This window comes from Mustelus asterias, chromosome 5, assembly GCF_964213995.1.
Source record: "Mustelus asterias chromosome 5, sMusAst1.hap1.1, whole genome shotgun sequence".
Lineage (NCBI taxonomy): Eukaryota > Metazoa > Chordata > Chondrichthyes > Carcharhiniformes > Triakidae > Mustelus > Mustelus asterias.
This window is the reverse complement of record NC_135805.1, coordinates 84,638,353-84,653,163: the sequence shown is the minus strand read 5'-3', so window position 1 is coordinate 84,653,163 and position 14,811 is coordinate 84,638,353. Positions and strand designations below refer to the sequence as shown.

Below are 14,811 nucleotides of genomic sequence, written 5' to 3'. Positions count from 1 at the left end.
AGGCAATGACCTTGCTTTTATCCAACAGCTCGAAGATCATTGCATGACCTTAACGAGCTTTGTTTTTGGTTTTAAAAACTTACTTCAAAGGTTTGTTGATTTCTATGGTGTCAGTGAGTAAAAGTTTCATGGCCTTATTTATAAATGCTGGCAGTAATACAGTAATACAGATAAGTATATCTATGAGAATGTTGAAGCTATATGAAACAACATCTTTACAACCAAGACATACCAGCCTTGAAATCCAAGTTAGTTTTGACCGTGTCCCAAAATGCTGTTGCCAGCAGATGCTTTTTGTTATGAAGTGAATTTGTTAAATTAAAATAAATACTTTAACAGAACCTTCCCTGCTAGCATTCTTAACAACTGTACAGTTAGGGCAGTATTTAATCAGGCAGAAGAGTGACAAGTATGGATGCACCATGTACCCAACTTCACCCCCACTAAGTCCGTGGGGGGAAGACCCCTGAACAGCATCCTCCCCCCACCACACACAAATTGAGGCCCTTAATAGCAATTAATGTCCACTTAAGGCCTCATCCTGCTGCCACTGGCTAACGCAGGTAGGGGGCTCGCTATGTGGAAGCAGGTCAAGCAAATGCAAATCCCTCCTGTGGGTGGAAGAAGGGATTCCACATCAAAGACATCCGGTACCTGATGAACACACTGGCATCGGGGAGTGGGGCCTGCTAATAGCTACCCCCCTTCCCTTGCTACAGATACCACTGCTTCTCCATTACTACTATCCTACAATTCCCCACCATCACTCACCTGTGTCCTAGGATCTAGCGACGCACTAGGATTCGGGTGAGTGTTCGACTGCCTTCCTGATGGCGCTATTATTCAATAGAGATGCCAGCCTATGATTGGCTGACAACAGACAGGCCTTCACCCCCGGGACCTTGATCCTGGAGAAGGCTCACTGCTACCAGTTAAAAGGTAAACTGAAGTTTTTGAAATGCCCGTTCTTTAAACTTTATAAAAATTATACTACGGAATGGAAAGAAAATCACGTGAACTGGTGATTGAATGAAACGATAGCTAAACATCATCTGGTCTTATACTAAAATTATTTACAGATTTACTCCCTTTGTTCTTGAATACACAACATCAATCAACATACCACAATTGAAACAGAAGCAAAATGCTGTTGGTACTGACAATATGAAACTCTTCACTGAATGAGTGCTGTCCAAACATTTCAAAACTAATGTAATATAAAATAATCATTGTTGATTTAATTTGTTCAAGAATATTGTGAATTGTGTTAGATCTAGAGAGGTGATTTTAACTCCCTTTGCCCAGTGGAATTCTGGCAGTACCAAAGTTAAAATTGTTGATTTGCTGTTCCTTTTCTGCCTACCTGCTGTTTTCAAGTTGGAAAATGGAGTCGCCTGCTTGACCCAAATGGCAAACTCATGAATTTATACGGATCACAATTTTATTATGTAGATAGGACTTTGAAGCCAATTTTATGGTCTCCACTTCTGAACTAAATATCAGAAGCTGTTACACTAGAAGCAGAAGCCCTCCAAGGCAAGAGGAGCCAGAAGCAGATATTTTCCTCCTGACCCCACAAAAAAAGTTGCACTTCCTGAGGTCAGTTGTACAATTATAAAGTTGCAGTGGAAAGCTGTACCTGTATCACCACATCTTGGATGCCTGATGGGGTGGGGTGAGTTGGGGTGGTGGCAGATAAATGAAGTGCTTGGTCACAACTGATACATCTGAATGTGAAATTAGCCCCCTTTTATAAGAGAGCTAAATTAACCTTGCCAACATTTAAGAAATCTGGTTGTGAGGGAATTTACACAACTATTGCTGATGCAAATCGGATGCGGGATAAATGATTGATGAAATTCACATGTTGCAATGTTTCACATAAGACCGGTGCAAATCAGTTAGTTGAGAATTAGCACAGCGATAAATGGCGCAATTTTGCTGTTATATCATAATCAGACTGAAAGCTTCCAGAAAATTTCAAGCCATTTTCTTTTGTCTACTGCTCTTTTCATCTTGAAAGGGGCAAGTTGTAGGTGGTTGGGGGAGATGGTGTTGAGGTGGTAAGCATGGTTAGGGGGAATTGGTGGTCAAAGATAGTGCAATGAAGTTCATGGCACATCATTAACAGGATTGTTCAAAGCCAGAAGCATGTACAGAGAATAGGGCAAGAAAAGAGAAACACACAAGTAGTGTGAAGAAATTGTTGTAGAGTTGAAAGAGGAGGAAGACGATTCTGAAACTTATAAATGCTGTTTAAAAAAAAAAGACACAGTAAGAGGTGAATGAAATGACCAAAAAGTCACAAGAAAGGAAACATAAAGGGAGATTGTGGGAATTCAATCAGGGGATCAGAGCAATTGGTCAGAAAGTTCAGTAAAGTCAAATTTTTAACAAAAGAAAAAAGAATTTGTGGTGAAAATTATAAAACAAATACACAGCATCAGGAAAGCTAAGTGAATTTTAAGGAACTTGCAGAAATAGGAAAAAGTGCTGAGATAATTAAATCTACAAGTACAAAAAAGGGAGAAAAAATGAACATTTTGTGGAGGCTTTGGAGGTAGTGCAGAAAAGGTTTACCAGGATGTTGCCTGGTATGGAGGGTATTAGCTATGAGGAGAGATTGAATAAACTGGGATTGTTCTCCCTGGAAAGACAGAGGCTGAGGGGTGACCTGATAGAAGTTTATAAAATTATGAGGGGTATAGATAGGGTGAACAGTTGGAAGCTTTTTCCCAGGGCAGAAATGACAATTACAAGGGGCACAAGTTCAAGATAAGGGGGGAAAGGTTCAGTGGAGATGTGCGGGGGAAGTTTTTTCACAGAGGGTGGTGGGGGCCTGGAATGCACTGCCAAGTGAGGTGGTTGAGGCAGTTACATTAGCCACATTTAAGACTTCTCTCGATAGGCATATGAACAAACGGGGAATCGAGGAATATAAGCGGTTGGTTTAGATAGGTAAACATGATCGGCGCAGGCTTGGAGGGCCAAGGGCCTGTTCCTGTGTTGTACTGTTCTTTGTTCTTTGTATTTTTGAACAAGAAAATTCAAGATCAACTGAAAAACAAGAATAAACAAAGAAACTTGAATTACAATCAAAGAGTTAAAACACGTACCTGTACCACAGAAACATACACAGTCCTTGCAGTTGTTTTATTGAAACAGTTTCAGTACAAGTTACTGAAAATATCTCTTCAAATATTTTTTCTTCAATGAAACATTTCTTAGATCATTGTGACAGTTTCTTGAAACTATTATTTTTGTGATTGGCGTTAAGGAAGGGCAGCTATTGTTGCTCCTGAATATGGAAATTGATTTGCTCAGCTTTCCTCAGTTCTGATATAACTTTTCTGCATCCTCAGCAAATACGAGGGTCAAACTTGCACAAGATTTATTTTTGGCGCAGTTGCTTCCAGATATTCACTATCAGAGGCAGACTTACACTTTTGGGGGTCCCGCGCTCTGCCTGTATTCTGGGGCCCCCGTTGACATCACACCACCCCCTCCAGCCCTCCTCAGCCCTGACCAGGGGGTCATGTCGCCCCCGCTGTAGCTGCTCCCCTTGACGACCTAAACTCGCAGGTGTGCTGGTGGCTCATTGACTGCCTGGCTGCTGCTGCTGCTGGCTAACTGACCTGGCCTCTGCTCTCACTCTTGCCGATCCGGTTGCACCCAGCCCTCTCACTCTCAGTCCTGGCCTTTATTCAAGTCACCCTACTGCTCCCCCAGCACCATGCTGGTGCCTGCTGGCTTCAAGCTTTGAGGACCAGGCGTGCTCCTGGCTGGTTGTCTGGCTGCTGCTGCTGGCATTATCTGGCTTACGCAGGCAGCTATCCTGCCTGGCCTCCACTCTTTCCTTGGTTGGTTGCCCACCATCCTCGGCCCTGGCCTGAAGGTTGAGAGTTGCCCCGCTGCTCTCCTCAACGGGCATTGACCAACACCTCTTCCTTGGTCCTCACTGCAGGCCTCACAACTCCACACCCTGATGTAAGGTTGGCGACCTCACTGTTGCCTCAGGCTGCCTACTTGAATGTCAGAAGACTGCTGCTTTACTAACGGAAAAATGTTCAGAAAATTCAGATTAGACAATCAAAAGATCCATCCAAACTGCTCTCAAGTCACCACCACCTCTCAACAGGGACAGTGGACTCCACTGAGTGGATTCCACCAATCGATCCTGACATTGTTTGCCATTGCCTGCTGATAAGCTGATTGGTGCTCCACAGCCACCTCTCAATTTGAGGCCCCTCCATTGGCTGGGGTCCCGGGCTGTAACACTGTGTGCTTCATTGAAAGTCGCCTCTGCTCACTATTCTTGTGTCATTCAAGTTATTAAGATAAAAACCAAAGAAACAATTTCAATAAATTGATTAAAGCACATTGGATAAACTATCTCATCTCAATGTGAATTGGCTGCTGATACTGTGCACAAAAGAACTTGTCCAGTTCAGTTTCATGCTAGAAAATTGACCAGAGACAGTTTTAAGAGTCTATTTTTTCAAAGTGCTTGCCCCCTCTAAAGTAGACATTTGGAACTGTGGGATATTGGATAAAAATTAACATCATAATTTTACTTCTGTAAGAAAAAGAATGGAAAATAATTTAGAGAGAAAATGAAAGTAAAGATTAAACTATTTAGTGACAGAGCAGGCTCAAGGGGCTGAATGGCCTACTCCTGTTCCAATTTCTTGTGGTCTTATGTCAGGATTGACTGCCAGATTCATCCTAATAGGAGAAATAATTGAAAGAGCAGCAACAGGGGGCTAAACTTTCCAAATCAGGCCCAGAGAGGCATTTCAACCCCTCCTACCCCATAAAGAAAATAAAAATAAATGCTAAAAAAAGCTTAACATTTTGAACCTTTTCTGACCCTATAATTTACTTTCCTGCTGGATTGACCTTCTGGGAAATTCACTGCAGCTTCCCATTCAGGTCACCAGTTGAAATTGTACCCAGGGGAGGGGGGTTTGGGAGGAGAGGAATAGCTTCAGGATGGTAAGTAGGTTATCAGTGTCTCCATGAAAATGTTTATTTTTTGAACACTCCTGCCAGCAAGAACAGAAAATTTGGCAGTCAGCCATGGGGCGGCATGGTGACAGAGTTGTTAGCACTGTTCCCACACAGCGCCAGGAACCCGGGTTCAATTGCAGCCTCAGGTCACTGTCTGTGTGGAGTTTGCACTTTCTCCCTGTGTCTACGTGAGCTTCCTCTGTGTGCTCTGATTTCCTCCCATAGTCCAAAGATGTGCGGGTTAGGTTGATTGGCCATGCTAAATTGACCTGAGTGTCGGGGAATTCGCAGGGTAAATATGCGGGGTAACGGGAATAAGGATTGTGGTCAGTGCAGGCAGGATGGGCCAAATGGCCCCCTTCTGCACTGTAGGGATTCTACGAAATCTCCATTCACAGCAGCAGGACCAGAGAATCCCAACTGCAGACGAGGTCGGAGAATTCCAGCCAATATAAACTGATCTATAGACGTAGATCAACCTGTAATATTTCTATATTATCATAAACTACCATTTAAGATGGTTTGTTAGTTTTTAGTTTTAACTCATGACTTTTCTCAGATTATTTTTAATGATTAATTCAATGCTCATGATTACAATTTTGAGAAATATGATTCTAGATTAGATACAATAGGCCCGATTTCACCATTTCCATTCTAAGTGCTGAATCTGGGCGTAATGCAGATCCGACTTAGAAATCTGCTTTCAGGCGCTCCCATATGCACTCAGCCTGGAAATAAATCGCGGGTCCCATTCGCACTGTGGGTGGGGCTTAGCGCGCCCGGAACGATCGAAGCTCTGAACTGCGCGTGCGCAGTTAGAAAAAAATTGAAAAAGCGCGTCCGTGTCAGATCACTCCCGAGCCCGGAGAAAGCGGCCTGGGAGCGAAAAGCGGGAGCGATGGTCCCCACAGCCATCACTGTCCCCCTTATCCAGCCACCTCCCCGCTACCCAGACCGATCGCCACCCCTGCCCACCTGCCCCCCCCACCAATCGCCCGCAGAGTGGCAGTAGACCCCCCTGTCCCACACCCCCCCACCAGAGATCCATCTGACCCCCCCCCCACCAGAGATCCATCTGCCCCCTCCCCCCCACCAGTGAGCAATCGGGCCTCCCCCCACCACCAGAGATACATCTCCCACCTCCCTCCTCCCCCCCTCAGAGAACGATCTGGCCTCACACCCCGCCCCCCCCTCCAGACAACGATCTGGCCTCAATCATCCCCCACCTGAGAATGGTCAGCCTCACTCACCTCCCACCCCCCAGAGGAACATCTGACCTGCCTCCTCCCCCCCCACCACCAGACAACGATCAGCCCTCCCCGCCCCCCTCCCCCCCCAGATAACGATCGGCCCTCCCCCCCCACCAGAGATACATCTGATCCGCTTCCTCCCCCCCCCCCCCCAACCAGACAACGATCGGGCCTCACTCCCCTTCCCCCCCCACCCCTCCCAACCTGAGAATGATCTGACCCACCTCCCTCCTCCCCCCCACCACCGATCTGAGTCAGAGAGCCGTTGGAAGCTCTGAACTCGCTCTTCAGCAGCTGGAGCGCCCGATTCAAACTTTTATTCAGCAGCTTCATTTTGGCTCAATTCCAGATCGGCGAACGCGGTGGTAAAGGGAGAAATGCTGATAAAGTTGGGCGGGCAGTTCACTAATTCAATTTAAATGCATGCAAATGCATTTAAATCGCCATTGTACCCGTTTCGGGTGTGAATCGGATCGCCGCCATTCCCGGGTTTCGGTAAAGCGGCAATCTGCGCGGATGCAGGTGCGGATTGCGTTAATGGCCTCTCACCCGACTTTACCGCGTTTTCGCGCCCGAAAACAGGCACGATGCAATGGTAAAATCGGGCCCAATGAAGCACCATTACTATATGCTTTACAGTTTTTAATGGGGCGAGATATAATTATATTGTTTTCTATTTTACCAAGGTAACTTGTCAAATAAAATCACTTGAATTATAAAATTGAACATATTGCAATGAAAAATGTATAGAGATGGCATTTTATTTTATATTACACTAACCCTCTTCATAATTATTTTATAAATTTAATTGAATATAATTGTTGCATGAGACAAATAATGGAAAAAGATTACTCTGTGAAGTGCCAGACAACTTTCACATTTTGTCAATCTGTTATCAAAATGCAGTTTTGTGTTAAAATTAATATGATAAATTGATACCAGGATGACAATATTATGATATTCTAATTTGAACCAAGGCAGTTTTTTCCTGAGAAATAGATATATAAAGAATAAGAGTTACTTGCATGGGATTAGAATGTTTTAGTTTAATCTAAAGGTTCAGATTATGTCAAGAAAGTTATGATTGTACTTCATTTGGTTTAGCTATAAATTGTTTCAATTCTGCAGTTGGAGAGCCTTGCAATCACTTTCCTGTATTTTAGTATCAAATAGGATGAGCCAGTTCAAAATTTTATTCAATTTGTATTAACTTTTGTACCAACACTGGTTATCATGACTGCAGTCAGCATGTTTCATATCAATAATAGATGTGATATTCATACTTCAGGATAATGCTGCAGCATAATAACTGTGAGTTTCTTGTAGTCAGTGATTTGGATGTACAGTCTGAATTGCATAATTTACAGAACTATTCGGAGACTTTGTTTCACTTTCTCCAAGTCACAGTAACAGACTTCCTCAGTGCTTCATGATGCACCTTCAACATTTCAAATACAACTGGAAAATTTTATTATACAAATCTGAGATTTTTTAAAAACCCAATAAAGGTAACAATTTAAAAAGCACATTTAATTAAAACACTTCACAAATACTGATTTAGCGTCTGTGTGGTGGAAAGTTTGACATTTATTAGTTCTCTCATAAAAATCTGCATAATTCAGTTACATTTACCATTTATAAGCTCAAGTCCCATCAAATTTCCAGCTTTGCAAGAACCACTTTTGATGCACAAATCTAATGTTACTGGATTTGTTCACAAAACGTCTTAAGATGTTGAAAAAATAGAGCAGGTGAGATGGTTTTATATTACTTAATGAGACAATTTCATGTAGATCAAGAAGTTTGGATTTACCAAAGCAGTGTTTTAGGCATATTGTGGTTATTGGTGTAAGTTTACATTTCTAGGTTTTGGTACAGATTTTCATTATGTTTCCACCCTTTATCATTAGGTTTGCTTGAAGCAAAGACAATTTAATGCTGTAAATATTATTATAACCATGTTTTCTCTCTGTCATGCCAGGTTTGTCCTCTATGGCCTCCCTGATGTCCCTTGCCTGGGTGCTAGCTTCATACCACAAATTGCTGCGGGACTCCAGGGATGACAAAAAAAGCATGAGCTACAGAGGTGCCCTAATCCACATCTTTTGGCGTTTGTTTACCATATCATCCAGGGTCATTTCGTTTGCATTGTTTGCTTCTATATTTCAGTTATATTTTGGAATATTTGTAGTTGTGCACTGGTGTGCTATGGCATTCTGGATCATTCACGGAGGAACAGATTTCTGCATGTCCAAATGGGAGGAAATTCTGTTCAATATGGTGATAGGGATCGTGTACATATTCTGCTGGTTTAATGTCAAAGAAGGCCGGACACGATATCGAATGTTTGCCTATTATACTGTAATCTTGACAGAAAATGCTGCCTTGACTTTTCTTTGGTATCTTTACAGAGATCCCACAACCACTGACTTTTATGCCATAACCGCACTGTGTACAGTTTTTGTTAGTTTTGTTGCTGGAGCAGCATTTATGTTCCTGTATTATGGTTTACTTCATCCCATGGGACCACGGACCAGGATCCTTGCCAGTTCTTGCTGTGCTGAACTGCTCTGGGGGATCCCTCTGCCTCCAGAGCTGGAAGCCATGGCAGCCACGCCAGCAGCACCTAGAGGATCCCAGACCACACCAACAAGAGTGGCAGGTGATCAGGAGGAGGAGGATGCAGCAGAAACCTGCCTGCCTGTATTCCAAGTGCGACCCACAGTGCCACTTACACCATCAGGCCGACCTTACCTACCGGAGGGACCAATCATCAAGATTGACATGCCAAGGAAAAGATATCCTGCCTGGGATGCCCACTTCGTAGACAGAAGGCTGAGGAGAACTGTTAATATATTACAGTATGTAACTCCCACATCTGTAGGAATTAGGTATAGGGATGGACCACTTGTATATGAGCTGCTACAGTATGAATCTTCACTTTAAAGCTTCACCCATTGAAACTGACAAAGAAGTAATTATGTTTACGTCAGGCACTCAGACACTCTCATACAACTCCCAAAACACAAAGCTCACATATGTTTTCCTTTTCCTGGTAACTGTCTGTACATAAAGATATTCTATATGTTTTGTAAGTAACAAAAAAAGTGAAAAAAATCTTTTTACACAGCAAGATACAGTATTTATACTGTACACTTAATGGTAGAAGACTTCATTCAGAATTTTCAACTGTTACTAAAAAAGTCACAAATACTGGTGCATACATAAACACATATACAGACACAGGTACAGCATACATAACACATATACATACACTCCATTCATCTGTATGCAGAGCATTTAAGGACTAATGGTAGGTGGGTGGGACTGAAAAAACAAATCATGCAACATCTATTCACAAGAAAACTTATAAATGGTGCAATTTTAAATCCCTTTCAGGGTTTTGTGATCTTGTGGGGTTTTTTCAGTTCCACAATCCCATCCTTGGCAAAAAATTATGTTTCTAAGTAAATACTGTATGTTTCTTTGTGTACGTGAGCTTTTTATTCAAGTAATAGCAATCTGTTATTACCGTTCAAGGTGCAACCATATGTCAAGTACAGCGCATCAAACCCTTGACATATAGTTTTTTTTAAACTGAAATATTGCTGTTTGTTTTTGTAATTTACAGAGTGCTTTTTTAATTTAAATAGTTGCAGAAAATTTATCAATTTTATAACTTGCAGCATGGGAAAAAAAACTGGAGTTTTTCTTTACCTGAATATACCTGATTAACTGGTTACAACCACAAACGCCACAGTGTTATATAACAGGTTTTTATACATGTTCAATCTATCACAACCGTCTGCCATACACGGACAGGCCAAGATACTCTGGCCAAAGCCATATGGTGAGATTCAATAAGCCAATTTACAACCTCCGATACCTAGCTTTCTTTTTAGCCCTTGCGTGCCTAATCAGGCCTTTGCATGAGGAACGTGCATGCAATCTTCTGGAAAAGGGTTACTTTTATGACTTCCTTGTGCAGCTCAGGTGTATTCTGGTGCAGAGATTCCCAGATAGCTTTGACTTAGGAGACTTAAAGGCTTCCTTGGATAATGTGGATTGAGATTTTACGACTATGAAGCAGTGTCTAATATGGCAATTATCACAATGCTATTCACTGTGCAGCAAAGATACAGCTTAGGTATTTGGTTATTCACTGATCTCTAGTACAACTCAATGGAGGTCATTGCTTTGTTGTGTATGTCAGAATAATCTAAGCTAATGGAATTTTCCCTGAAGTAAATTTCTTTCAGATCTGACAGGGTGCTACATTTCGTACTTAAAAAATAAATGCAAAAGCATGTTCACATTTGATGGTCTATCTGAACACCAAGCAATCTGACACGGTAGAATGTCTCCAAATTTTAAAAAAATGTCTTCAGTTTGTTTTCCATTAAAACTACCCATCACCCTTTATCACACACTTAAAATAACCGAGTAAAGGAAATCTTCCTATGCAGTAAATGTAGTTCAGCTACCATGTTTAGTTTATCAAAAAGAAGACTGCTATAGTGCTTGGCCGGGATTTTACATTTGCAAATTGGGACTGCTGGCATGTGTAAAATCCGGCGTGATGATGTTGGTTCAAGAGCCCGCCAGCCACACGTTGGTTTCCCATGTTACAGTAGGTAGTTTGGCGCATGACCACCATTAAAAGGAAATGAGCAATTGAGCTTGTTAACAAGAAAATGCTAAGAAAGGGATGTACTTTCTTTGGGGAGATGCACTGTGCACACTGTGGGAACCCCCACCCCCCCAAGATTATACCCCAATCCTTTGTGCCTTCCTGCCTTGCTTCCAAAACCCATTCCCCCACCCCTTCCTCCCTTTCCTACTTGGGCTACTTTCCTAAATATGCAGCATTAGGTAGTAATTAGGAGTATTTAGTGCACCCCATTACTTTACATAATAGGTAATGTCAAACACACATTCCGTACTGCGTTGCTTAAAAGCCCAGTCATGAAATCATTGATTCCACAAAGAAACTGATTGCCTACTGCAGTAAGGGATGTTGTAGCAGATCTTGTGAAGCAATTGTATTTATGCCTTTTCCCAGTAGGAAAATACACCATATTTATAAAAAATATATGTACTGCGCAATGCCCAATCATTTATGTTTTGATTTTTTTTGTAGATCACAATATTATTTGTGAACTCTGTCAGTCAGAGACATAAACCACTTGACATGACATATCATCCACTTACCAACAATAACTAGAACTATAAGATATTACAGTACAGAAATGTGCAATCTATCGAACCAATAAACATGTTCGAACAATCAGTAATCCTTTTGCTCGATTTGCTTAAAATTAGTTCTCATGTAAATTTCCACTTCCATGTTATGCTGCTGCAGTAGCAATTTTTAATTCTAACTGTAACTTTCTATTTTTGCATTTAAAATTTACTTATGAATTACAAGTTCATAATATACCAATACACAAAATTATATAACATGGGAACTTAAATAGAAACATAGAAAATAGAAGGAGGAGTAGGCCATTTGGCCCTTTGAGCCTGCTGCACCATTCAATATGATCATGGCTGATCCTTTATCTCAATGCCATACTCCCATGCTCTCCCCATATCCCTTGATAGATTTCTAGATTCTAAAGCTATCTGTTTCCCTCTTAAATATATTCAGTGACTTGGCCTTCACAGCCTTCTGTGATAGAGAATTCCACAGGTTCACCACCCTCCGAGTGAAGATGTTTTTCCTTGTCTCAGTCCTAAATGGTCTATACTGTATCCTGAGACTGTGAACCATTGTTGTAGGAAACAACATCTGTGCATCCAGTCTTTCCAGCCCTGTCACACTTCATGTGTTTCAATTAGATTCCTCTCATTCTTTTAAATTCCAGTGAATATAGGCCCAGTCAACCCAATCTCTCTTCATACAATAATCCTGCCATCCCAGGAACCAGTCTGTTGAACTTTCACTGCACTCCCTCAATGGCAAATCTATCCTTTCTGTGATAAGGAGGCCAAAACTGCACATAATTCTCCAGGTGTGGTCTCACCAAGACCCTGTACAGCTGCAATAAAACACCCTTGCTGCTATACTCAAGTCCTCTTGCACTGAAGGCCAGCATACCATTTGCCTTCCTAACTGCTTGTTGAACTTGTATAAAATAATTCCATGTTATTCTGCAAGATCATCCCTTTCCATTACTGATGGCAACTTATATTGTTTCTAATTGTAGGTCATCAATTATAGCACTATAAATTTCAGTATGATTGATAAATAGCCAATGACATTTATTAATACAGTAATGTGAAAATTATTTCATCTGATGACCAAAGGTCATATTTACCTATTTTTTCTATTCTAGAATCTTTTTCCCCAAATGGACGCCAAATATTTTTTCAGCAATTGGCAAGGTTAGACCTTTGGTTTCAAGCTACCTGTTATGGACTAATAAATTGAAGAAGGCAATTATTCCACTTTGCTGGTGTGAACTATTCAACTGAAGCTATCTATGTAAATCCCATTTCTCATCTTTTTCCTCTATCCCTTTATGTTCTTCTGTTTTAAATATTTTCCAACTCTCTTTAAATTATGTTATAGTCTCTGGTTCAAAATCCAGTTGTGCAATATAATTCTAACACCATCTTTCACTATTTAACCATTCAAAATGTTTCCTCATTTTGGAAACCTTCATTAGATCAACTCTTCATGTTCTCTGTTTCATGAGCATTTCTTCATAATTATAACATAATTCCTCTGGCGTTATTCTAATAATTTTTTTCATGGCTCTGATACCCTTTCTATAATGTAGTGCTCAGAACCTCAACGATGCCCTAATCAATGTATTCAACATCATTGCGTTCCTTTTATATTCAGTCCAACTATGTATGAAAACTGAATCCAATATGATTTTTAATGGGCATCATTATTTTTCTTCTTTAAGCATATTACTGCTCATGGTATACTGTGGGAGAAAACCGGAGCACCTGAAGGAAACTCATGCAGACATGGGGAGAACATGCAGACTCTGCACAGACGGTGACCCAAGCCGGTAATTGTTTTCACCGTTCTTCCTCCAAAAAATACTCCACATATTCCTCCGTTTTGAACTAAGGCTGCAGCCTATCTGTCCACACTCCTAACCTCTCTGCGTCCCCTTTCAAATATCTCACTATTTGCCAGGCCTCCTAATTTGATATCAGCAAATTTCAACACCATTTTCCCTTGTGCCACCATCTGAATTATAAATTCAAATGGAAAGCTAGTAAAACTCCCATCTTTGATCCCTAGGCACATTACAATGTTCCAATCTGAAAAAAAATCTGTTTATCCACTACCCTTTAATTTTTATACGTTAGCTGTTTTTTGCTAGATGCAGCTGCAATGTGTGACATAATATAACCAATCTTCACATTCATAATTATGCCTTTTGGCCTTTTCTCAGAAAATGCCCTAAAATGGGTGGCACAGTGATTAGCGCTGCTGCCACACAGCACCAGGGACCTGGGTTTGATTACCGGGTTGGGTCACCGGCTGTGTGGAGTCTACACGTTCTCCCCGTGTCTGTCTGAGTTTCCTTCACGTGCTCCGGTTTTCTCCCACTGTCCAAAAGACGAGCTGGCTAGGTCCATTGGCTATGCTAAATTCTCCCTCAGTGTACCCGAACAGGCGCTGGAGTGTGGCGACTGGGATTTTCACAGTGGCTTCATTGCAGTGTTAATGTAAGCCTACTTGTGACAATAATAAATAAAAACAAATGTTGGCCTGAATGTTGCAGCCATCAGTGAAGCAAGGGCCATTGCCAGTGACCTTGAAGAAAGTTGCCCACAAAGATGATGTGATCTCTGGGTCATGGTTTTCCCCTTTACCAATGGCAGTATAAATCTGATGCCAAGACAAGGGGATGTTATGGCGTGCAGGAGCAGTGATGCCAGCAAGCAGGTACAGAGCCAATCACAGTGAAGCATTCATGCAGAACAAATCAGGAAATTAAAAGCACTTAATATGCTTCCCATTAATTTAAATTCTCAGATTATGAAAGAAATTATTGCAATTGGGTTAAGATAGAAGATGAAATAAAGGTAAAGAAACTTTTAAAAGTTAAAACATTTTCTAAACATTAAACTTATTATTGTTATGGAGAAATTTGACATTCCACAAAAAGAAATTAGCTTTTCAGGGCCAGTGAGGGTGTTGAGCAATAATTGTGAAATTAGTACTATTAAAATCCCAATTACATCTTATTCAACTAGATATAACTTTTTCAAAAGTGTTTTACTCAAGAGACCAACAGCATAAGAATGTAAGTTCTCATCTATGGAATTGATTTCCTTTATGATTGCAGTCAGGGGTATTTCAACTGTGCATCCTCTGAAAAAGAGTAGATTCCCTGACTGCAACCTCTTGATTTCCATATTATTCTGCATGTGCCTACACTCCAGAAGATGGCGTCACTTTCAGTGGAATAATGATAACAAACATTGACAGTTTCGCCATCTTTTCCACCACAAAATCCAGATAATTATATTGAATAATTCCAACCTGTGTGATGACTTGAGGCAGAAACTCACATTCGAG

The 14,811-nt window shown here is 41.2% G+C and overlaps 1 protein-coding gene across 2 annotated transcripts in view; it reads left to right on the top strand.

The window, feature by feature from the left end:
- xkr6a (XK, Kell blood group complex subunit-related family, member 6a) overlaps window positions 1-9,206 on the top strand; it is a 464,827-nt gene extending 455,621 nt beyond the window's left edge. For both annotated transcript variants that reach the window (XM_078212945.1, XM_078212946.1), the window contains one exon: window positions 8,242-9,206. In XM_078212945.1, the coding sequence (XP_078069071.1) occupies window positions 8,242-9,206 (965 nt within the window). The remainder of the gene's footprint in view (window positions 1-8,241) is intronic.
- Window positions 9,207-14,811: the final 5,605 nt, after the last annotated feature.